At 40.9% G+C, this 26,314-nt stretch overlaps 3 protein-coding genes across 5 annotated transcripts in view; all 3 read right to left on the bottom strand.

Annotated features, from left to right (window-relative positions):
* rabgap1l (RAB GTPase activating protein 1-like) overlaps positions 1–2,746 on the bottom strand; it is a 109,844-nt gene extending 107,098 nt beyond the window's left edge. For all 3 annotated transcript variants that reach the window (XM_083559054.1, XM_083559055.1, XM_083559056.1), the window contains exon 1: positions 2,553–2,746. The gene's annotated coding sequence lies outside the window, so the exon portion shown is untranslated. The remainder of the gene's footprint in view (positions 1–2,552) is intronic.
* Positions 1–26,314, bottom strand: part of rab3b (RAB3B, member RAS oncogene family) — a 346,193-nt gene that overhangs the window by 237,259 nt on the left and 82,620 nt on the right. The gene's annotated exons all lie outside the window — the stretch shown is intronic.
* Positions 5,778–25,297, bottom strand: fam163ab (family with sequence similarity 163 member Ab). Its single transcript, XM_083559479.1, has 3 exons — positions 25,153–25,297; positions 9,702–9,816; positions 5,778–8,231 (listed from the first exon to the last, which is right to left on the bottom strand). The coding sequence occupies exons 2-3, from the start codon at positions 9,792–9,794 to the stop codon at positions 7,905–7,907; spliced, it is 420 nt and encodes a 139-aa protein (XP_083415605.1). The 5' UTR covers positions 9,795–9,816; positions 25,153–25,297; the 3' UTR covers positions 5,778–7,904.

Genomic DNA, 26,314 nt, shown 5'->3' with positions numbered 1-26,314 from the left:
ACACCTTCCCAGAAGAGTGGATGTTATTATAACAGCAAATGAGGTTTAAATATGTAATGGAATGTTTAAAAAACACATACTAATACTTAGTGAGTCATTACAAATCATGAGATAAAAGCAAACTAACTAAACATGAAATGGGTTTATATCAGTGTAAATAAATAAAATAATTTATTAAAATATTTGTAGTCATTAAATAGCAATAAAAACAACAGTGACAATATGTTTGCAACATCATTATATTATACTATATTATATAATATATATATATATATATATTGCATATTATGAAATTGTGTTTTCAGGGACAGTGATTTATGATATTTGTCATATACTGTACTGCATAGGTCATATGTTTATTTGTAGATAAACTTTGTTCCGTGATGAGGGATAATTTAGTTCAGATTTTTTTTTTTTTTTTTTTTTTGCCCATTACAGAAAATAAATCCACTGTGTAATAAAACTGAGACTAGCAAATATTGACACTGATGTCAGAAAAAGAATTTAGGAGGGAGTTGTTGGTGGTTTTCTCCAGACAGACCTGATGTCATGAACAGCTCATGAGTTTGGGCTACACGGTCACTAAACTTCGGTCACACGCAGTCGCCTGGTCACAGAGTAAAAATGCTGCAAAGTGCCACGTGTACTTTTCTCGAAGCACACCCATAGCAACATGGAGCAATTTTCCACAACTCGACTCACCGCCAATGTAAGTAGCCGCACGCTGACCGCAAGGTGTTCCTTAAACTGATCAGGGGATGCAAATGTACGCAAACAAACAACAACAAAAACAGTGTATTACCAAGAGTTCTTTGGAAAAAAATGGGAAACTTTCTCACAAGCTTATCACTGAGAACACATCTGGATCTCAAAAAGGCAAAACAGTGAACTGAAATTTGCTTAAATCCACAGTGCGACAGGGAAATGATTCGAGCGGGAAAACTTGGCAACATAAACCGTATTCATACTCACTCTTCAACAGATTCTCACAAAAAATGCCTACTCGTCATTTGTATGTTGGCTTCGAGAACGCTTGCTTTGTTGTGATTGATTAATTAACCTACCACATTTATTTTGGCTCATGAACCATAGATTAGTGTCTGGTATGGTTCAGCTACCAGATCAGACATGGGAAGACTACAGAGGACAGTCCAGACTGCTTATCTGACCACTCATAACCACCAGATTGAGGAAATGAGCATTAAGAAAATCACCAAACCAAACTCAAGTTCTCTTTAAACCGCTGCCCACTGGCCGACGCTCACAATCCACACTTAAACTCACCACCGTAACCAACTCATGTGCAATAACTTTCTACATATTTCTATAAATATACTTTGTATGTATTATTCATGCCATTGCCCCAATTTCTATGCACTGCACCTCTCTTACACGACTCTATTCATCAACCAGGCAAAACCTTATGGCCATTGATCAGACATAACATTATGACCACCTGACTAATATTGTGTTGGTTGATTTGTTGCTGCTGAAACAGTCGGGACCCATCGAGCATCAACAGCATGAACTTCTTCAGCAGTTTGAGCTACAGGAGATCAACGGTTGGATGGGACCACACGGACCAGCCTTCGCTCCTCACGTGCATCAATGATCCTCGGCCGCCCACGACCCTGTCGCTGGTTCACCACTGTTTCTTCCTTTTAGCACTTTTGATAGACACTGATCACTGCAGACCAGGAACATCCCACAAGAACTGCAGTTTTGGAGACGCTCGGACCCAGACGTCTAGACGTCACGATTTGTCAAACTCGCCATCTCAGATTATATGATAAGGAAAGATAGTGTACTGATTTAAGACCCATAATGACAACATGGGTTGGAGAATGAGGAAGATCTCCTCCTATAGAGCTTCCTCATCTCACCTCCATCACTGACTTTACCACACCTGTGTGGATGAACGAATCTCCACAAAATCTGGTGAAACATCTTTCCAGAAGAGTGCAGATTATTATCCCAGCAAACACTGAGGACACTTTATGTCATTTGTATAGTATTATACATACGTTGTAGGGACAAAAGTATTGGGACAGCTGTATGAAATATGTTCCTGCATGAAAATCCAGCTCCATGAAGATTTGCTTTAAATGGGTTGGAAGATCTCCTGCTTTTGAGCTTTGACCCTCGACCTTCTGCACCCCAGGTCTCTTCTCTTCTCTTCACCTCACCACACCTGACATGTCTACCATCCTCATCGCTGAAAGAATCCTCACAAACCTCCAGAAATTCTGAAAATCTTCCCAGATTATAAAAGTAAATAAGCAACTCCAAATGGAATGAGATGTCCAGAAACAAGCCCAGTTAGATGACTACAAACTTTCGCCCATAGAGTGGATATAAATATGCTATTTAATGTAGTTTTAGACCTATATAAAAACTTTTCAGGGTGATCTAATCGAGTGTTAGCTAGTTTATTTGCTAGTTTATCTGAAGCTTGTGGTAATATGCTAGCTTGCTGAAGAGATCCACAAGAAGCCAGAAAACGCGTCTTTACCGTTTATATCAGAGACTCGTGAAGGGTGTCAGGATGTTACCTTCGACAGCGGGGCTGGAGTCAGTCATTGCTGTGGTTTAATCTCCGGAGCTAGCGCGTTTAATTCGGGGCGAAACGGTGCGCCTCAGCCGCCTTCTCCGTCAGGAGCGGAGTGCTAGCCGAGCCGACTAGCGCAAAATAAACCGAAACCGCACGCGACGCGGGACGCACGCGCACAACACGCACGCGCACGCGCTTCAAGCGCTGTGAGCTAGCATGGCAGGAATCTATTATTAGCCCCGTGTGTGTGTGTGTGTGTGTGTGTGTGTGTGTGTGTGTGTGTGTGTGTGTGTGTGTGTGTGTGTGTGTGTGTGTGTATATATATATATATATATATATATATATATATATATATATATATATATATATATATATATATACACACATACACACACACACACACACACACACACAAGTTGTTAATAAAACGCTTTATTTTCCTACCCGCATTGGTGAGAGGGGTTTAAAAACAAATCCCGCCTCCTGTGTTGCGATTTGTTGATCATCAAAAGAGCTTCGTTCTGATTGGACCACAGAGCTGCCACTCAATCCGAAAGCCGTACAGTATTACGATTCTAGACCCGGAAGTGAGATTTGTCGGAATACAGGTGGGACAAACTCGGGGTTTTTGTCAACGTGTGTTTAGGCGACACCTTGAGGCAAAAAAAATAATAATGGCCTCCATGAAGTCAAAAACAAAATCTGATAATGATCCTGATGATGGCGCCTTAAGATATACACAAAATAAGCCTTATTGGAATACTTTAACCTTCTTTGTGTTCTTTTTTTTGGCAGGACACTGGAGAATTTAGAGGAAACCTGCACTCTTTGGGTTGGAAATAATGGTTCTTGCGATATTCGTCTATGATAAATTCATTTCGGCCAGGGTCTTCATGGTGAATACTCTGTGCAGGATTGTCATTAGGGACAGTGAAAGAAAACTGGAGAACTCAGATGAAACCCATGCAAAAGTCCATAAAAGGGTCAAACCAGGGACCCTGAGCTAAAGTATATACAGTATCTTACAGAGCATACCGTCTGCACTCTTGAGTGGAAAATGGTTTCTTGCAATCTCCTTCAATGATGAAATGTATTCTGGTCAGGGTGGTCGTGGAGGATACTCTGTGCAGGAGATATACAATGCTGTGTGGACCCATGCAAAAGTCCACACAGTCAGTAAACTGAGTGATTCTGAATGGTAGATATATTTAGAAATACAGTTCTTGCTGTTTCAAATAAAATTTGGAATCTCTGTGGTCAGGTCCTACAGAGAAACTTCAGGCTTTAGAACACTGCACGGTACCAGAATTTATTTTGGTAATAGTAGGAATGCATCACGGAACAGTAGGCATGAGGTAGGAAGATATTTTGGGTGGAACACTGATCCATCGCAGGGTATCAAACACACATTCACACACCTCTGTACACTTAAGGGACCCTGGAGCTGTGAGGCAGCAATATTACACACTGCATCACCATCTCAGGACACGTTCCTGTGTTTTTGCAATAAAATATGGGAAAGATTGAACAAAACAGATTAATTAAACTATAGGGTAATTAATCATAAATGACAAAACCACAAAATATTTCACTGTGGTCTCAGCAATAACTCAATTTCATTTTTTCTTTTTGTATTTTTTTAACAGATTACTTCTGTATTTGACTTCACAATACTTTTGATTTCAATCCTGAGTGCTCTCAAACAGGTTTTCATGAAGAATAATTATTTGTACTTTATATGGTAATTTTTCTTTTCTTAGTCCTAAAAAGCCTTATAGTTATTAATGAGTATGAAGCTCCCACCACCGTGCTTCACTGATAAAAATCCCCAGGTATTGAGCAGCTTATCATTTCATCCTACCAGTGATTTTTGGCAAAATTAAACAAAGCCACCATAAACTTTTATTCGAAAAAAAACCGCTTTACCATAGAACTCAAATGCTTTCAGGTTCTCCATGTCCACAGGTTTTAGTTCTTCCAGAGTGACCATCATCTCCTTCAGTATTGCTCAGCTACTTGGCCTCCAGCTATGGTTTCAAACTTCTTCTAATTAGGAATGACCAAATTCTCCTGTCTATCTGATTCTGAATCCATAATCTGTGCCTCATTACAACCCTGTCTTTGATGTTTATATAGAAATTATTCAAGTTCTAGTTAAAAATTTTTTAAATGGTCACCTTGTTTAGGAGCCAAGTTTAGTGGTGCTGGGATTTGAACACACAACCTTCTTATCAAAAGTCCAACATTAGTACCACATAGGTCCAGCACTTAGCATTAAAAAATGCTGCAAAGATGGGACATTATGCTGTGTGTATTGGGGGGGGGGGGGGGTAACATAGAGGTTAAGGAATTGGACTTTGGATCCAAAGGGCATGTGTTCAAATCTCAGCAACATCACTGGGCCCTTGAGCAAGGCCCTTAACCCCATAGCTGCTCAGTTGTATGAATGAGATAGGGTAATATGAATAAGGGCGTCGGCCAAATGCTGTAAATGTTCTGACAGGTTTCTTCATCTCCAGAGACAAACTGAACATTGAGTATTAATCATCACGAACAAGTCTGGTAAATATTTCTTTTTATATTCCACTGCAGATTTTTTTTTTTCTCAGCCTGTCAAACCGCAACGATGATAGTTTATTTGGAAAGAAGTTGAATATGGGGGGTTGTGCATGCAAAAATACATCAGGATGATGAAGTGGTTTCGGTGGAGATAACCAGCTGAAATATACACAGGCTCTGCACAGCTAATTTCACACTGCAAACGTCAGCCATTAATCAGGTGAGCCTGGTGGTGGAAAGGAACCGGCTCAACCTCCCTCATGACATGTTTGTAGATTGAACATTGGTGTAACTTCGTTTTGAGAAGGACAAGACAAAAAATATGACGAGATGATTTTGATTTGAACCGCAATCATACAAAAAGTCGGGGATGAAGAAAAAAAGGGAACCGTTGAGTAGAACTCTTTATCGTTCACCATCATCCTCTCTGGCTCACTTATTAGAGGTCAATTTATAGGAAATTATATTTGTAATCTATTTATTTCTTCAAAGCTGCTTTGCCACGACGTCTGTCCGTAAAAGCGCTAATAATATTGAATTGATTCAGAGCTTTTTTACATTTCCTGCTTGTGTGTAAGAGCAACGTATATCCGTTGAATCCTGCTGAAACAGACAAAAAAGGTTCATAGGGCGAAAATTACAACAACAATCAGCAGAAACCATGAACTAAAAGTTTAATATTTATTTTTTTTTTTTGCTTTGCTGTTTTAATCCACTTCAAATGTTCCAATCTAAAGCTAAAAAGACTGTACATGTAAATGATTCTCTTGACATTTAAAAAAAAAACTTTCGCCATGTTTCAATTCTTACGTGAAAATAAAACGATTTATAAATGAATATGCCATATTTATCCATTATTACAATTCATAATGTGTTATAATACATAAAACATGCTAAAAATGAAAAAATGACACAGTAGAGTGCAAGTCTTTTGGAGAAAAAAAGCACTGTACCCAAGAAAGAAAAAAAACCCCGTGTGTATTCTGGAACAAAGCAGGCAAGCGTGGGTGGATTAGAAATGCAAACGTGAATAAATACAAATTAGTTTCTCAATATAAATCATTAAAATGTACAATTGTGACTTTTTGTTACCTGTGACACCGAGAAGCCCAGTCTGTGAAGCCCGATGGTGGTTGTATACTGAATTTTGTCACTTTTTTTCCTTTTGCACCAAAACTAAGCAGACTTTTGGATTCAGCTGTAAGTGCTGACTCAGCTCTGCACTTTTGCCTCGATCAAATATCTGGTCTTGGTTTACAAACAAATGCTGAAGGACATGTTCACCAGATTTAGATCATGCATCTGAGGTGGGTTAGTGAAAACAATCTGTGACTGACTGTGGTGGTGCCTTCAATATCAACTAGAACTATTATGTAACATTAAGGATACCTAATAATCCTGGTTTCTCTCCATCTCTCTCTCCATCTCACTCTCTCCTTTTCTCCTGAGACTCCAGTGATTATGTCCCTTTCTTCTTTCCAGACATGGATGATTCAACCTGATGTCTCACCTCTGGATGGCGTTCTCTTCAACTGGAAACCACTCACTGAAGCTGAGGATGGTTCCACATGAACAGCCTGATGATCCATGAGTTCACTGTGGATTGTTAACCTCCAGAACCGGATAAATGGATTTATAGTATAATTGGCGTTGGACTACAGTTGCCGTGGACAGTTTTGCACTCAAATCTTCATCACTGAACTGCTGAGAACCTCAACAAGATATCGCAAAACTATACCGAAATCATTTTGATTCTGGTTCCTCCCAAGGTTTCTTCCTCATAGCTTCTTAGGGTGGTTTTGCCACTGTCATCACTGGCTCATTTATTAATTATAAACATACAGGGACGAATTTATGATGCTGACGTTAATATTTCCAATCGATTTATTTCCCCGTAGCTGCTTTGACAATGTGCATTGTTAAAATCGCTATACAAATAAAATTGAACTCGATTGCATGAAATGACTGTTTTATCATTGCTGTAAATTTTCCCCGAATTTGTATGGTGGATGAATATTTTAGCACACGTCCCAAAAACATGGCTACAAACAGATACTGACGTTATACTATTAGTCCATGTCTGTGTGAACCAGAGGCGTTGCTTTACAACAAATACATTTATTTAAACTGCTTTATGTTCTGTGTGTTAACTTGAATGCAAAAATCACTACAGTCCAAACCCTCAGACTTTCATCATGCCATTCTCTAACAGGAGACAAACTGTGCCATGGCTGCCTGTTTAGAATAGATCTTGCATAGAGAAAGCTTAAAGTAGTCTTTCGCTCTAATTTCAATACTACTCAATGATCTGGCCTTTTAGTTACCACTCTCATCCGTATTAAAAGCTGAAATAAATTTTAATGAAGCGACAGATGAAAAGTCACGTTGAATAGCCCTCATTCTTTAAAGACAGGAAGCCCAGATTCCAAAGATCCCCAAACTCAGATGCTGCTTTGCAGAGTTTCAAGGGGAGGAAGTTATTTTACCGCAAAAACACTCTAGGAAAAATTGGCTAAAAGCTTCGGCAGCAACAAACATCTGTATCTCATCTGGAAAAGTCACTTGCATCGACATGGATCAAGAAGAAAGCATTAGGTTCTGTTGTCTTCTTGGTATCCTCAGTGTTGCCTGTGCTAGCGGGGTGAGTAAAGAAAAGATGCTAATCATTCATTTTCTTTCTTGCTGGTATAAAACAAAACAAAAGAAAAAGAAAAAACTCCAGTCAAATCCAATGCTCTTTCAGGAACGTTTTCATGGTATCCCATGCGCCACAGCGATCATCTGGAACAGCTGCTCAGACGTCAGTGCTGATGGCGTGTGTGTTGCAGTAAAAGTCGGGAAAGGGGTGTGAGCTCAGCGAGGTGCCGTGTGTAGAGGGTAGCATGTAGGCAACGCGCTCGGCCCCGTTTCGTGTCTCGTCCCTGTTACGGATGTAGAAGGAGTTGTTGTAGAAGGAGGAGCAGGTGGGGCAGGAGCTGGGGACCACTTCAGAAGACACAGACGGGGGATAGACACTGGAGCCATCCAAGCCTGGAGGTCTGCAGACATCGCAGGAGAACTGGGCCTCAGAGTACGCAGGGGAGTCTGGTGCCATGGATCCATTCTGCTTACAGCAGTAATACTGAGACAGAGAGGGGGGGAGGAAGGGGATAGAAAAGGGGAAGAGCATGAGATAGATCATAGAGGGGGAGGAAAAGATGATTTCAAACACCTCCAAACTACAGAATGTTGTAACATGCATGGCGCTTATATTTCATCACACAACAAACTATACACTGACAAAAGTATTGGGACACCTGATTTTTCCACTCGTGTGGTTCCTCCCCAAACTGTAACCACAAACTTGGAGGTACACAATTGTATCGGACGTCTTTGGATGCTCTAGCATAATATTTTCCCTTTACTTTCAAGTATCACCAACCTGCCACTCTTGGGGCCCCTAAGCAAGGCCCTTAACCCTCTGTGCTCCAGGGGCACTGTATCATGACTGACACTGCGCTGACCCTAGCTTCCTAAAATGTGTGTGTAATGTTCATGTGACAAGTAAAAAGCACTTCAGCCTTTTTTAAGTATAGAATTTCCATGAAATTCCGGAGTAAGAACGGGAGCTTTGATGATGGATTTGGAATGTAGTTAATGTCAACAGTCTGCTACACTGACTCAGGACTACAGTTTGCTCCTGATCACCATCACTGCACCTCAACATCGTAATAACATCTCAATATCTGTAATAAATGGACATTCGGTGCAACCCAGATGAGGACGGGTTTCTCTCTTGAGTCTGGTTCCTCTCAAGGTTTCTTCCTTATGCCATCTCGGGGAGTTTTTCCTTCACCACAGTCACCACCGGCTTACAAACACTTATAACGAACTTATTCATTTTTTATCACCACATTATCTGTGTAAAGCTGCTTTGAGACAATGTTCATTGTTAAAAGCGCAATACAAATAGAAAATGAATCGAATTGAATAGAATAAATAGATGGATGGAAATAAGCTTATAAATATATATTTTTATTTGTACAGGAAGATAAGTGAAGTATATTTCTGATTGATCTTTCTCTTCAGACATTAGGTTTGCCTCATGCAAGTGTTTAATGATCTCAATGGATAGGGTTAACCCTATAGAACACTGGTTCCCAACCGCCTCTAGGGGTCGCCAAAAACTTTCTAGAGCGCGTTCTTGATTTTTTTTTTCTTTATTATTAATTAATTAGTTCATCTATAACAGAACGATAAATAATTAAACAGCAATTACTTATTTTTGTGTATAAAAAGTTATTCTTGTATTTTAGCTGACTAAGGTTTTAGAATACAAAAAAAAAGCAGAGCCTGAAAATAAAAAGCCTGTCCTTATGAACCCATGGATGTCGATACACATTTTTTTGAGGTAATAAGTGAAATGGATAGATTTGTTTGATATTTACATTAACAGATTAAAATGTTGATGCATTTGCAAAAATGTTAAATGTTAAAATAGGGGTCTCCTGAAAAAAAAAAAGGTGGGTTGGGAGCCACTGCTCTAGAATTTCACCGTGTGTAATGTACATGTAACTTTATTTTTCATTAATATACGCAGTGTAAATCTCACCTGGAGTCGGCAGTAGCAGAGCACTACTATGATACACAGCAGTATCACCGTCGCGAGTATTCCTCCAGTAATGACTACAGTTCCCGCTGTCATTCGACCAGATCTCCATCAAACCCTGCGTACAAGCACAAACACAGCGTGTTCTCAGAGCGAGTTTCTTCAAAGACTATGAATCCCTTTGTCGGGTGAGGAACATCTCGGAAACTTTCAAAACTACATCTGAGATCTTAAAATCACAGGCTCATAGTTTTACAATGAAACTTCAAACTTAAATAAATGATTGAACTCAAACTTAATATTTTATTGTTAAATCCTTTCAGGGTGAATTATAAGGAAGTTTGCCTCTATATATTAATTTATTTTTTTTGAAACTGTATAAAAAAAAGCAAGAAGAAATCCTGAGTTAATATTGTACATACACTTTATGGTCAAAAGTTTGTGTATACCTGGCAATGAGTTCAGTTTGTGCTTTATAACATTCTACATTTAAACCCGATTTCCTGTTATAATAACCTCCAATCTTCTAGGAAGATGTTCCACTGGAATTATTAACTTGATTTTTTTCTCATTCACACACAGGGGGTGTTAGAAATGTACTGATGTAGGTGAGGTGAGTGGAGGAGGCCTGGTGCTGCAGTCAGCATTCACATTCTTCCCAAAATTCCAGAGGTCAGAGCTCTATAGCAGGTTCATGAATATCGTCCATTCCAACCCAGGTAAAGCAGATCTTCATGGAGCTGGCTTTGGGGCATTGTCATGCTGGAACGGGTTTGGGTCTCCTAGTTGAAGCAAGGTAAAAATTTCATCTTACTGCATCCAAAGACATCCTCTACAATTGTCTGCCTCCAAGATTGTGGTTATAGTTTGGAGAAGAACCACGTATGGCTGGATAAATCGGGTGTCTCAATACTTTTGTCAATATACTGTATGAAGTCTTGTATGTTACAAAATTCTGTATTTTGTAATTTCCCAAGGTTTCATGATCACTAAACATTGATCCAGGTGTCCTTCAGGTTTCAACCCATTTTGTCTTGGTATGGATCATGTCTTTATTGGCCCCAATTACTCAGGAACTTCCGTTCTTCAGGTATGGTTCTTGGTCTTGATTGGTCAAGGTTGGTATGGGATTTGGTTTTAGATATTATAAGTATTGGTTTGGTATTAATTGTTCTTGCTTGGTATGGATCATGGTCTTGATTAATATAGTTCTAGATCCTGCTTGATTTGGTACGGTGGATAATACTAGTGGCATACATCTATGTCTTGTTTGGTGTAGGCTTTGGTCTTGTCTTTGTCTCATTTGCATTGATTGCATTTGGCAAAGCATATACAGAGCAACCTGAAATTATATTGGGCCTTGTTTAAGAGCCCATCAGGGCAGAGCGGTGAGACTGGGATTTGAACACACAACCTTCTGTTTAAAACACCTTAACCACTTCCCGCAATGTCTCTATTAGTTTGACCGTGGTCTAAGTCCCAGTTGGAATAGGTTTCGAGGAAGTGGTAGCCCATACAGTTCATACAGCCAAGATGGCGGCGCGGCAGTAGCTCGCAGTGGCCTTTCCGGATCCAAAAATGTCACACACACTCTTCACACTCTTACCATCAGGAAAACGGTTCCGAAGCATTCGGGCCGTCACAACAAGACTGTGCAACAGTTTCTTTCCCCAAGCCATCAGGCTTCTCAACACACAAACCTGAAACAGAACTCACACACACTCACTCAAATGTGTGTTACCGAACTGTACAACCTGGACTAAACACAATCATCACTCATCTCGATCCACTCCACCACCATTTATTTATTATTATTTATACTCGCACCTTTGTATTACAGTAGAATGTTAACATGCTGTCTTTGCACCTCCTTGCTGCTGTTTTTTTGCTCTACATTGTTCTGTTCTGTTCTGTTTGTATTCTTCTCCTGTGTTGTAGCTCTATGTTGTTGTTGTTTAGTGTAGCACCAGGGTTCCGGAGGAACGTTGTTTTTCGTTTTTTACTGTGTACTGTGTACCACTGTGTATAGTAAAAATGACAATAAAAGCCTCTTGACTTGACTTGACTTGACCAATGGTTAAGGTGCTGGTTTTCAATCAGAAGGTTAAGGGTTTAAGCCCTAGCATCGCTAAGGTTCTACAGTTGTGCCCTTCAGAAAGATCCTTAACACTTTCTGCTCCGAAGAAATAGTTTCTTTATGCATGTATATATGACAAATAAAAGCCTCTCCCTCTCTTATGGGCTTGACTGTGTTTTCAGACTGTGTTTTTGGTTGGTACTGGTTTTGATTGTGTCTGGTATGGGTCTTGGTCTTGTCTTGGGTCTTAGTCAGTATGTTTACTGGTTTTGCATGAAATAGGTCTTGGGCTGAGAGAAAAGTAGGTCCCTAGATTGTGCTTTACAACCATGTATATAAAATGTCTTATTGCATACCATAACAAAACATGATTTGTGTATCATTTTATTTATCATATATATTATGATGCAGTATATTAATAATACAGCATAAACCAGCCATTATGGATGCACAAGCCAGTGCACTCTTAGTGCCGGTCCGAGGCCCGGGTAAATGGGGAGGGTTGTGTTAGGAAGGGCAGCTTAAAACATGTGCCAAATCAAATATGCGGATCACAAATGAGAATTTCATACCGGATCGGTCGAGGCCCGGGTTAACAACGACCGCCACAGGTATCGTTAGCCGACAGGGTACCGGTGGAAATTGGCCTACTGTTGGCCCGAAGGAGGAGAAGAAGAGGAGAAAGACGTAGTGTAGGAGAGTGGCGGTTCGGGTTGGTACTTTAAATGTTGTTACTATGACTGGTAAAGGGAGAGAGGTAGCTGATATGATGGAGAGCAGAAAGGTAGATATGTTGTGTGTTCAGGAGACCAACTGGTAAGGGAGTAAGACCAGGAACATTGGAGGTGTTTAAACTGTTTTATCATGGTGTGGATGGAAAGAGAAATGGTGTAGGGGTGATTATGAAGGAAGAGTACAGTAAGAGTGTAGTGGAGGTGAAAAGAGTTTCTGATAGGGTGATGATCGTGAAGGTGGAAGTTGAAGGGATGATGATAAATGTCATCAGTGCCTATGCTCCACAAGTTGGCTGTGAGATGGAGGAGAAAGAAAGATTCTGGAGTGAATTAGATGAAGTGGTGGATGGTGTACCTAGGGAAGAACGATTGGTAATTGGGGCAGACTTTAATGGGCATGTAGGTGAAGGGAACAGAGGTGATGAGGAGGTGATGGGTAGGTATGGTTTTAAGGAAAGGAATGTGGAAGGGCAGATGGTGGTAGATTTTGCTAAAAGGATGGAAATGCAGTGGTGAACACGTATTTTAAGAAGAAGGAGGATCATAGGGTGACGTATAAGAGTGGAGGAAGGTGCACACAGGTGGACTATGTGCTATGGAGGAGATGCAACCTGAAGGAGATTGGAGACTGTAAGGTGTTGGCAGGGGACAGTGTAGCTAGACAGCATCGGATGGTGGTCTGTAGGATGGTTTTGGAGGTGAAGAAGAAGAGGAGGAGAGTGAGGACTGAAGAATAAGATGGTGGAAACTGAAGAAGGAAGAATGTAGTGTGAGGTTCAGGGAAGAGGTCAGACAGGGGCTTGGTGGTGGTGAAGAGGTGCTGGATGATTGGGCAACTACTGCAGGAGTGATGAGGGAGGCAGCTAGAAAAGTACTCGGCGTGACATCTGGAAATAGAAAGCAAGACAAGGCGACGTGGTGGTGGAATGAGAAAGTGCAGGAGAGCATTAGGGGAAAGAGGTTGGCAAAACAGAAGTGGGATAGACAGAGTGATGAGAAAAATAGGCAGGAGTACAAGAAGATGCAGCAGCAGGTAAAGAGGGATGTGGCGAAAGCCAAGGAAAAGGCATATGAGGAGCTGTATGAGGGGTTGGACACTAAGGAAGGAAAAAAGGATTTATACCGATTGGCCAGGCAGAGGAACCGAGCTGGAAAGGATGTACTGCAAGTTAGAGCAATAAAGGATGGAGAGGGAAATGTGTTGACTAGTGAGGAGAGTGTGTTGAGAAGGTGGAGGGAGTATTTTGAGCAGCTGATGAATGAGGAAAATCAGAGAGAGAGAAGGTTGGATGATGTGCAGTTGGTAAAGCAGGATGTAGATAGGATTAGTAAGGAGGAAGTGAGAGCAGCAATTAAGAGGATGAAGAGTGTAAAGTCGGTTGGACCAAATGACATACCTGTAGAAGCATGGAGATGTTTAGGGGAGATAACAAATTGTTTAACAAGATTCTGGAAGGTGAGAGGATGCCTGAGGAATGGAGAAGGAGTGTGCTGGTACCGATCTTTAAGCATAAGGGAGATGTGCAGACCTGCAGTAACTACAGGGGAATTAAGTTGATCAGTCACACCATGAAGTTATGGGAAAGAGTAGCGGAAGCCAGGCTGAGAGAAGAGTTGACCATCTGTGAGCAACAGTATGGTTTCATGCCGAGGAAGAGCACCACATATGCCTTATTTGCTTTGAGGATGTTGATGGAGAAGTATAGAGAAGGACAGAAGGAGCTGCATTGTGTATTTGTGGATTTCGAGAAAGCGTACGACAGGGTGGAGAGAGGAGTTGTGGTATTGTATGAGGAAGTCTGGTGTGTCAGAGAAGTATGTGAGGGTGGTGCAGGACATGTATGAGGACAGTGTGACAGCAGTGAAGTGTGCAGTAGGAACGACAGACTGGTTCAGGGTTAGGGTTGGACTACATCAAGGATCGGACCTGAGCCCTTTCCTGTTTGCAGTGGTGATGGACAGGTTGACAGACGAGGTCAGACAGGAGTCTCCCTGGACTATGATGTTTGCGGATGATATTGTGATTTGTGGTGAGAGTAGTAAGCAGGTTGAGAAGAGCCTGGAGAAGTGGAGATATGCGCTGAAGAGAAGGGGAATGAAAGTCAGTAGGAGTAAGACAGAGTACATGTGTGTGAATGAGAGGGTTCGGCAGTGTAGGGGTGCGGTTGCAGGGAGAAGAGATGGAGAAGGTGGAGGAGTTCAGGTACCTGGGGTCAACAGTGCAAAGTAATGGAGAGTTTGTTAGTAAAGTAAAGAAAAGAGTGCAGGCAGGGTGGAGTGGGTGGAGAAGAGTGACAGGAATGATTTGTGATGGAAGAGTATCTGCAAGAATGAAAGGGAAAGTTTATAGGACTGTGGTGAGACCTGAGATGTTGTATGGATTAGAGACAGTGGCATTGAGTAGAAGACAGGAGGTGGAGCTGGAGGTAGCAGAGCTGAAGATGTTGAGGTTTTCGTTGGGAGTGACGACGATGGACAGGATTAGAAATGAGTTTATTAGAGGGACAGCGCATGTAGGATGTTTTGGTGACAAGGTGAGGGAGGTGAGATTGAGATGGTTTGGACATGTGCAGAGGAGGGACATGAATTATATTGGAAGAAGAATGCTGAGGATCGAGCCACCAGGTAGGAGGAAAAGAGGAAAGCCAAGGAGGAGGTTTATGGATGTGGTGAGGGAAGACATGCCCTCAAAATATATAAAATTTCCCCTATATATATATATATATATATATATATATATATATATATATATATATATATATATATATATATATATATATATATATATATATATATATATACTGAAAAATGGAAATTCATGTGAAAATCAATGCAAACGTGAATATCTGAGTAACACTTTTGTAGCATGAAAAACCTGAACGATGTCTGATTCATGCTGCCTGGAAGCGACACGTAATCATCCAAATTGCTGCTTCCTGTTTGTGTTCCCTGGTGGGTCTCTATAGCAACAAAATCAAATCTGAGCGGATCGTATTAACCCAGTCCATTGTGGTACATATGCTGTTGTTGCCGTAACGGCAATTAGATAGGCTGTCATATAATCTGATTCATGCGCTAATCAGTATGTTTATCAGTCAGGCTTTAGAAGAACAATTAATGGATGGATGGATGGATGGACAGATCAGTAGAGAGAAATGGCTAAGGAAAGCAAGTAGAGAAATAAAGAGAAAAAGAATCAGTTGATGCTTGTGTCCTCTGGTTTCTCCTCTGCCAGGTGAGTAAAGCGAGCGTGCTGACAGAGGAAGTGTCGGGTCAAGCAGCTTGGCGGAATTGAGTTTGACCAGGAGTGCAAATTTGATTAAGGAGCTGGAATTATGTGGTGCAATCATGCAGCTGGATAAGAATAATGAAGGATCACAGCAGGAAGAGAACAAAAAAAAAGGGAGGCCAGACACACCTGCTCATTTCTCTCCACATTTATCACATACTCACGCTGTGAGAGAAATAATTACATCCCGGTTTTCAGTATGCAAAAGAAGATCATTTCCTGATATCTGCCTTGTGCTAAACACCAGAAACGTTTCCATTGCGTACCTTTTTTTCCTCTTATATAAATGCACTCAATCATATCTCTGGTGTATAAGGTTTTGCTGTTTGATTTAGTTATGAGGCTAATACTGCTATCTGTACCAACTGTACAAACCATTGGAACATGCTGTTTTTGCTGCACATGCTACTCGGCATCAGGACTCATCAAGCAGATTTGATCCAAGTTTAGTTTTTCCAGCCATTTAATTGTACAGGATTTCTTTGGATGCAGCAACATTCATTTTCCCATCACTCAATCTAGCAGACCCGAACCTGTTCCTGTGCACAAAGCCGGCTCCATGAAGATATGCTTTAGAGATCTGACCTCAACCCTATTGAGATGAATGTGAATGCTGACTGCACCCCAGGCCTCCTCACCTCATCTATCTCATTTATCTACGTTTACACACTATCACCTTCAAAATAGTTCTCTTGCACAGCAACACAGCGCTCCCTGTGTTGCTGCAACATCTGGAAGTCTTCTTTTTGAAGCACCTTCTGCGATTCGCGCTGAATCTGCGTTTCCGGTGAGAAACTCATGTCGGATGTACAAAGGATGATGACTTTTTGCACACTGACTTATGAAGGTCGGTGTTTCCTGTGACTGTGCATTCAGCCGTGTGATGTTCTCGGTTGGCGTGACACAAATCTAGTATCAAAACTTTTTTGGTACCATCTCGTACATCAGCACCTGACTTTAATAACCCCTTAGCGGCTGAATGAATCTCCACAAATTTCCAAACCCACATCCCAAAATCTAATGGAACCTCTTCCTAGAAGACTGGAAATTATTACAACAGCAAACAGGGGACTAAATCTGGAATAGGATGTTCAAAGGCACATTCCGAACTAACGGTAAGGTGTCCACAAACTTTCGCTCATACAGTATAAGTAATTGTGTCACCAGGATTTGGTTAAAGCAACTCAAAATATCCTCAATCTTTCATTTTACTGGAATTTGCTTTAAACTAAATAAGTCATGAAGCCTGTAGGGATAAAGATCTTTCTAATTTGCATGTTAATTGAATTCTGGTGAATGTGTGGGTATGTCTGGTCTTTTTTTGCTCAAATTGCCAGGGTAAAAATAATAAAATAAAACATGGAATACATCTTCCAAATGACTATTTAAATTCTGAACATTATAAACGAAGCAGTCCAGCTGGCTCGGCACTTTCAGCCGAATAATGCCAGAGACGAGTGTCTCCGCTGATGCAGAGTGGGAGTGCAGATGCCTGTGTTAGCCGGCACACGGCTGCAGGAAGTCTTATCAGCACTACATTACTACAGGCACTAAAGGAGAAGGTTGTGCCAGAATCCTGCATTTTTCACCGTTGCTCTAATCTGAGCTTTAGCAGTAGTGAGAGACACGAAGCAGCCATTCGCTTTCTGTGCTGTGTGAGCGGAATAAAAAAAAAAACGCTCAGGGCGTCCATGTGGTAGACCTCTGGAACACAGTTTTACGTGATGGGGTGCTGAGGAACATACTGGCATGAATACATGGGATGGTGTATGATATGACGTGAAAATGTATTTATTTAAAACTCTAGATGCAATCGAACAGCCAAGAAATTGGTGAAAACAGAATTTTATGCACAAAAGTATTGGGACACTTTTTTCCCGCCTTATGTGTTTTTCGCCCCAAACTTGGAGGTCTTTCGATGCATCAGTATGAAATTTTCCATTCGAATGTACTACGAGACTCAAACCTGTTCCAGCATGATCGCTTGTTTAGTTGCAGTTGCTCACAGTCAAAGATTAAAATAAAAATAAGAAAATCTAAATAAATATACATATTTATGTATATATTACCGTATTTTTTGGACTATAAGCCGCTACTTTTTTCCCACGTTTTGAACCCCACGGCTTAAACAACGAAGCGGTTAATTTATGGATTTTTCCTGGGTTTTTCCCAGTTTCACAAACTTCAAGCCAAAAAACTGAACCGCATAACATTAGACCAATGAAATTTCCGAACGGAAACGGAAAAAATGCACTTCACCTGTGTTCTGAGCTGCAAGGCATCGGGAGAAAAAACTTCCACTGGTGGTGGTTTTTAAACGCACGACGATGACAAAAGATAAACTCCCGAGAGAAATAGTTGTGAAAGGAAGGAGGAAGACAGTGAACAATGACTTGGTAGGCTACTGTTTAGATACAAGCCGTTGTAACGTGTTGAGTCTGGGTGAAGGGAGAGCTCGCTAACTCCAGTTACAACAGAAATCATAAAAGCACAGACAGGTTTCCAAAACTCGTGCTTTTTTATTATTCTTGGCAACAGCGTTACGGGTTAGTCAAAGAAACTTAGAAATGAGCATCAAAAAATAATAAGGACATATTCCTCAGTCTTGCACACATGCAGTAATACTGGAAAAATGCTGTGCCAGGCTATTCCCAAAATACCACTCTGCTCCTAAAGGAAGCGCAACATATTTCACCCGTTACATCGTGTGTAACGTGTCTTTCGTTAAAGCCTGTGTAAGGTACATTAGTGTAAACACGGCTTATAGACAGGTGCGGCTTATTTATGTTAAAAATAAAAATATTTGTAAAATTCAGTGGGTGCGGCTTATATATGGGTGCGCTTTATAGTCCGGAAATTACGGTATATATTAAGTTTAATGAAATGCAGCATGAAAATGGAATTTGTAGCAGCGGTGAAAAAACAGGTGGCAGAAAAGTCATTGTACATAATTACCCAAGATATTAACAATACATAAGTGTGGCATGAAAATCTATAAATATAACTATATCTATAATATCTATATGGTATAACATCCATATCGTTTGTTGGCCGCAGGTAGAAATGATCTCCTGTGGTGCTCTGTGGTGCATCGTGGTTGCATAAGTCTGTCACTGAACCTATCCTCAGACTGAATAGTGTTTTACGTAGTGTATGGAAGGAGTTGTCCAAGATGGAATGTTCTTTGGAGGGCATCCTCCTTTCAGACGCTATCGTCAAAGAGTCCAGCTCCTCAACAACAACATCGCTTCCACTTCAACCCATGTGCAGAATGAAGATATGCTACAGATATTGAGACACCTGACTTTTATAAATACTGAGACACTTGAGTTTTTCAAACTGTTCAAAAAACAGGATTTCTTCACTCGAACTAGGAGACCCAAACCCCAGGCCTTCTCACCTACATCAGAGCCTGAACTTTTGACCCGTGTGTTTAAATGAGCACAAAGAATGGAGGTTATTACCAGAAGAATGGAGGTTAATATAAGGGCAAATGGGGATTAAATGTGGAATTGGATGTTTAAAACGAATCTTACGATCAGGTGTCCACAAACTTTGTCCTTATAGTGTACTTGTGCACAAACTTTCCTAAATGGACATCAATCTGTCCTCCGATTCTTCAAAAGAATAAAAATCAGAAGAACCCCCCCTCAGTTAATTGAATGGTGTGTAATCAAAGAGTCAAGATTTGTCTTCAGTTTTAACTCTTCCTTTCATTTCATCTGGTGATTATGCACATGATTTCAGCTGCCAGAAATGGGAAGTCTTTTGAACAAACCCAAGGCCAAATCCTGCCTCCTCTAGCGTATCTGGTTTGTCCCTTCTGGGCAAACAGCCATCAAATCGTTCACTTTCCGTCCATCCTCATTATATCCTCCTTGGTTCCTCCAATCCCCAGCCTGTTCTGTTGTATTTTCCTTTATCTACCACATCTTTTTTCTCTTGTAACACAGTCCATTTCCTCCTGCCTGGATCTAATAAGTACCTTTCCCTTGCTTAAGGAGCTCTTTAATCAAGCTCGCTCCTTATGTTAGCATCGTTCAGCAGATAAATAATAATAGCTTCCGTAATTACAGGCTGCATTCGCAAGCAGTAACAAACAATAATCCAACATGCGAGAACAACAACGCAGGGCTATTTAAAGATAATTAGAAAACACTAAGGCACAGCCGAACGCATCCCGCCACCCCGAAGCAGCCATTACGAGGATTTATGTTTATTCTTATACAAACAAAAGATTTGGGACACCTGATATTTTCAATCCATATTTGGTTCTTGCTCAATCTTTTACCACCGAGTTGAAGGTACACAACCGTATGACATCTTTGTGGACTTCCAGCAGTTCCTAGAATAGCAAAGTGCACTAAAGGGGGTAGAACATTCTCACATTTAGATTCGAAACTTCTAAGCGCAGATTGAAGACGTATCTTTACATAACACACGTCACATATCGTAACCTTGTGCTCCAGAACATCTGATTACATGCACATTAGCAACTTGTGCTGTTAATATCATGAACAGCTGCTACGCTAATTCCTCTCCACTGCTTCTCTTTCTCTACCTATCCCGAGGCATCCTGATGTTGCTCCAGCACCAGTTGTGTCCCACCTCATGAAGATTATGGACCTTCAAAGAAGTAGATGCCCACAAACATCCAGAACCATCTAGAGACGTACCAGCGCTAATTGGATCCCACTTTATGTGGAGTTTGGACATTGGACCTCCTTAAGTGTTTAAAGGCTCTGGCATGGAGAAGCTGGTGTTGGATCTTTGTTGATCGCAAATGTTGAGCTATTCTATGAGTTGCTCAGTAGCTCCTGGTTCCACAACTTCATCTGACTGTATAAGACTGTAGAAAGATCATTACTCATAATCACACACTCCAGTGTTAATGTTCTCACTCTCCAGTGTTCTGTATTGTTTAAAGACTATAATCAAACTCTTGATGTCACCCAAATGAGGATGGGTTCCCCTTTTGAGTCTGGTTCCTCTCAAGGTTTTTTCCTCATATCATCTACGGGAGTTTTTCCTTGCCACAGTCGCCATGGCTGCTCATCAGGGATAAACACAAACCATTCACCTTAACTGTTTAATTCTGTAAAACTGCTTTGAGACAATGTCCGTTGTGAAAAGCGCAATAGAAATAAACTAAACTTTGGATACAGTGGCTTGAAAATTTTCCTTCAATTGTGTGGTGCATCTACAGCCACGTAAAATCTGTTCTGTCCATATCTCTTTCTTCCAACTAGTAAAAAGCTTCAAATCTCTTCCTGCATATTGTTGCCAGAAAAATCTCCAGCGTGAGCTATTCTTATTCAGGAGAGAACAGAAGACTCAGATCAACATTACTTATAGAACATCTTTGAGCAGGAATAGGAATCAAATATTCATCTCCAGTGGAAGATAGAATTCCTTCGTCTGATTATTGCAACTACATTATAGCAGGTGGGAGAAACATCTCTGACACCATCTGCTTCTCGATTCCAAGGTCAAAAACCTGTGCATTAGTGCTGTTCTTTTCCTCCTCGTTTAAAGACCTTTAAACACCAGACTAAAACCTGATCAAACGATGGGTATGAACATCCCATTCCACAGTTGGTCTCCATTTGCTTTTTTAATAACCTCCACTAGATTTTGGAGGATTCAGAAATACACAGCCATAAGGGTGTTAGTAAATTCAGGTTCTGATGAAGGTGAAGTGAGGAGGCCTGGGTTGAGATCTAGAGCTTGATAGCAGGAGATCTTTTACTCCAACCCATGTAAAGCACATGGATCTCACTTTGTGCCTCCGGGATTGTGGTGACAGTTTGGAGAAGAACCGCATACAGCAGGAAAGGACAGGCGTCCCAATACTTTTTTTTTTTCCTCCACATAATGTATGTTTATTGGTATTTATCAGCGTCTTGTGCATTAATGGAACATTAACACGACCAAATGAAGGACTGTTTTTCTGCTATTCAATGAGCTTAATGTGTGTTTCAAATTGAATTACTGTAAAAACATTCTGCTTCCTCGAAATTAATTTGAACATGTTCTCTAACCAGGGAGGGACACATTAAGATATAATCGCATAAGATTTTATAACGTAGCTATAAAGGCATAAAGGCAGAGGAAATGTTTATTCTGCAACTAAAACCAGTCATTAATAATTTTGCTGAGAGTGCTCTCAATCTCGCTCAGCGGCGTAAAGTGCACAGACGAAGACAAAAAAAAGTCCCCGCTCGTCCTCCATCTCATGGGATCCATCTGTGTATATCTTGAGGCGCAATAATACTCCAGTGAGGCCTGGGCTGCTGGATTTATGGCTGGTCTGAGTGAGCTTCCCAGCCCAAGGACAAAGCTGCAACCAGTCTCACATATCTGACAACCTCGAGCCACAGCTCCTTATTCAGCACTTCCGCGGAAACGAGCGCCTACTGTATGTTTAACGATGTGCAGAGATGTTGTGCTTGCTTGATCTTCTGCGCCATGCGGTGCATTTGCTTACGATTGATTTGGTCTGTAATCATATTGCCTTTATGTAAAATCCCAATGTGGTTCTTTCCCCCGATCCTGCACATTTCATTGTTTTCCCCGGATCTGTAACACATACACATATAAACATTGACTCAGAAAAGCGTCCGGTTTGCTGATTCAGTGGATCGGGTGTGATAAGGACGGCTGCACAACACAAGCTCTCGGTGTTCCTGCACCAGGGACGAGAATCAGCGAATTACTCGTTGCTAATGGTTCATTCGAGACCGTTTTCAATCAGCCTGCTTAATTATCATGGACGCCACAGCCACTTGTAGAAACATCTTTCCGCCATTTAGTCCTTTCCTTCGTTAATATTCAGATTTCATTACATTCCAATCAGTTCTGCTCCGCTGTCGTAACTGATCAGCAGATTACGAGACGAAGTTCATACGTGGTGGCATTGAAAAGTTTCAAGACTATTACCACGTGTGCGATTTCATCAGCAAGTTAGAACTAAAGAACATCACTGGAAGAGATCAGGAAGACCTTCGATAAGCTCAACCCCTGAAAATGTTGAAACGGTTCAGCAACTCGTGCATGATGATCGTCAGAGCACAATCCAGTTTAAAGGTCGACGGTTTTCACACCATTGCTAACATCCAGCTTGAATAGCAGAAGGAGCTGGAGACTCTCTGGAAAAAAGACTTTCATGACACGTTTCAGAAGTAGCAGGAACGCTGGGGGCGCTGTGTTGATGTGCATGAGGGATATAAAGTAGTCTATTGTAAACAGCCAAACTTTTTTGATACCAACTCTTTTATTCATTCATCGATATGTTCATTCACTTTCTAATTGAATAATTGTTTTATCCTAAAAGGACCAAGCAAATGCATGGAACACTGGAAGTGAGAAGGAAATACAAACATACAAATGCACATTCCACCATTATACTGTAACCAATCTACATACCGTTACATTTTTTGGACATTGGAAAGAAACCAGACAACGTTCAAGAATCACATAAGGCCACACAAGAGGGTGGAGAACTCAGAGTTTCAGATCAAACCAAGGACCTTGAAGCTGTGAGGTAGCAGAAGCACCCGCTCTACCGCCATGTCACCTTGCTCATAAATTGCAATATCAATATCATTCGATATCTCGTATCATATTTCCCAAACCCTACAGAACTGCAATATAGATTTAAATAATAAAAAAATATTTTTTCGCTGCCACCAATTAAAAATATAATATACTAAACCTACAGGATGCTAATCTACAACATACAGTATTACTACACTATATTTACTTTCGATGCAAATCTTTTCGGGTCGTGTTTAGTTTAAATCGGCGTCATCAAGTTCCAGCTCTTCTGAGGAAAACGCTGCCTCTGAAGTTCATGAGCTTTCATGCATTAAAAAAAAAATAACCTGGCTTTCAATAATTCAACTAGCATTCCTGGAACAGTATTCTTCCATCACTGCATCAGGTGTACAGACCCAGAATGATCAGCCATCTTTCTCACCAATCTCTCCGTCCTCCATGTTCACCCAAAGAACAAGAACAGTGGACTATTAAGAACAACCCCAGTGACTCGACATTAATAAATATTGGGCCAATTCAGATGGAGCAGGAAGTTCTTTTTATAGTCAAACATTGACATTCGATTTTTAGAACATTTAAACCTAATTAGTTGATAATTGATGTATAGAAAACACTGGTTTTTCGAGAACAGTTGGAGGAACCTTTAAAGAATCCGGGATGATTTCAGCACATTTTGTGGACACCTGGTCATATGTCTGGGCTTTTTGAGCATCACATTCCACATTTAGTCCCGATTTGCCCTTATAATTCCATCCACTCTTCTAAAAAGGTGCTCCACTTGATTTTGTATTGTGCTTGTGAGGATTTGTGTGAGGTGAGGAGGCCTGGGTGGGGGGGGGGGGGGGGGTGCAGTCAGCATTCCAATTTATCCCAAATTTGTTCAACTGGGTTGAGATCAGAACTCTATAGCAGGAGATCTTTCACTCCAAACCATTTAAACCATATCTTCATGGAGCTGGCTGTGTGCACAGGTGAATTGCCATGCTCGTTCGGTTTTCCAAGTTCAAGTGAACGGAAAATTGTATTATTTCCCATCTAATACAGTTGTGTGCCTCCAGCTTTGTGGTAACTGTTTGAAGAACCACATATGGCAGGAAATGTCAAGTGTTCCAATACTTTAGTCCATATAGTCCAACTTGATTTCCTTGTCTTTGCTTTCTGCTAATAATGATATGAAGAAACGCAGAACCGATCTCTTTTAGTATTTGTAGGAAAACCACAGGCTGAACCTCAAATAATCCGATACGGAAAATTAAGCAGAAAACGTTTTCGGGCCAAGCAGCGAACCTGGCAGAAAGACGAGTGTGCTTGAGATATTACTTCACCCTGTCATCGATATATCATCACCTGAGCAGGTAGAAACGACTGCAAAAAAATCAATACTGTCAGCAAAGACATATTAAAGGTATGTACTTTCCTGATTGGTCCAAGGCATGATTTTTTATTTTCACCCTTCAGCATAACACACCACAGATATCACAAGATCATGTTCCTTTTTTTTTTAATTGGGAGAAGACCAACAGTGTAGAAATGGACACACCATGGACAGTCAGATCAAGTCAGATCTACACTTAGATTCTAAGATCTACACTGCCATTTGATTAAGAATTATTTTAATAACTGGCATGCCCTTAAAGCTCATTTCATTAAAATGTGTTTATTGCAATGGCAAACCAAGCGACTAGAAGGATCATGGTTTTATTCTTTCTTCTTCTTTTTTATTCTTTCTTTATTTCTTACTTTCTTCCTTTAAAAAAATAATAATAAATATGGTATAAAAATGTATTTATTCCCTACCTTTGTCTACAGCCTTTGTTTCACCATGGAGGCGATGTAGGATCCAGGACGGGAGTCAGCACCCGGGATGACACACACACACACACACACACACACACACACAGTGCTGGATTCTACACTCCTAGAAACATGACCATCTTCCCACATGTGTCATTCTTCTGTCTTCAGATGTCCATCCGTGTCCTCCTCTATCCTCCTCCTGCGTGTGTGTAGACGTGATGTGATGCGCGAGGTTCAACACGGGACGCGTGTCCGCTGGATCCTGTATGGACACATCAGCGCTTCTCCACGTCCCCACGGGCTCTTAAAGTCACCACAACTGCTTTGTAACATCTTACAGCAAGCGCATGGAGATGGAATCTCATACAGAGTATGATCTACTGTAGGTAACAACACAAGGAGCTTCCACCCTGGAGATCCTTCTACACAACCAAATCCCAAAACACGCCCCCTTTTGTTTAATTGATTTTTTTTTTTTTTTGGAGATTCTTCTCGTTCAGAGTTGCACTGAAGGTCAGACAAGACCACAGCCATGCACTGGATAATGCACAGCTTGGGCAGGTTATTTAGTAATAATGCTTTAGGACAATGGAAGAAAACCAGAGAACCCAGTGGGAACACTGGTTAGAAAATTATTGATTAAACCAGAGATCCTGGAGCATTGGCATGGAGACACTTCCCACTGCACAACCACCACAATATATGGACAACAGTATTGGGATACCTGCCTTTTTCTTGGTGGTTCTTCTCCAAAATGTTTTCACAAAGCTGTAGGCACACAATTGTAATGGATGCGGTTACATTTTGAATGTGAATTTTGCGTTCACGTGAACACTGATTGCTCCCCAGACCCAGATTGCTTTCCTCATTTTACCTACATCAGTACCCGGATTTACTAACACTTCAAACATCTTCCCAGAAGAGTGGAGGGAATTATAAGAGCAAAATGGGACTAAAAGTGAAATGCGATGCGCAACAAAAACACATATCGTATTTATGACCGGGTGTCCGCAAACTTTTGCCAATATAGTGTAGGTCACACCTCGGAGAACTTATCCGCATTGTACTGCGCATCCTCAAGTCGTCAACTGGTCCCACCATCTCCCAGGGTACAAGGAATACATGCTTCGTGACTCTCTTCTGTTCTGGAACCTCGGTGGTG

Source organism: Silurus aristotelis (assembly GCF_946808225.1).
Source record: "Silurus aristotelis genome assembly, chromosome: 13".
Classification (NCBI taxonomy): domain Eukaryota; kingdom Metazoa; phylum Chordata; class Actinopteri; order Siluriformes; family Siluridae; genus Silurus; species Silurus aristotelis.
The sequence above is the reverse complement of the archived record's forward strand: the minus strand, read 5'-3'. Positions and strand labels throughout refer to the sequence as shown.

Coding starts and splice junctions, on each gene's coding strand:
- fam163ab (XM_083559479.1), bottom strand. CDS start 9,794: ATGACAGCGGGAACTGTAGTCATTACTGGAGGAATACTCGCGACGGTG. Junction 8,232..9,701: donor TCTGCTACTGCCGACTCCAG/GTGAGATTTACA, acceptor TCTCTGTCTCAG/TATTACTGCTGTAAGCAGAA.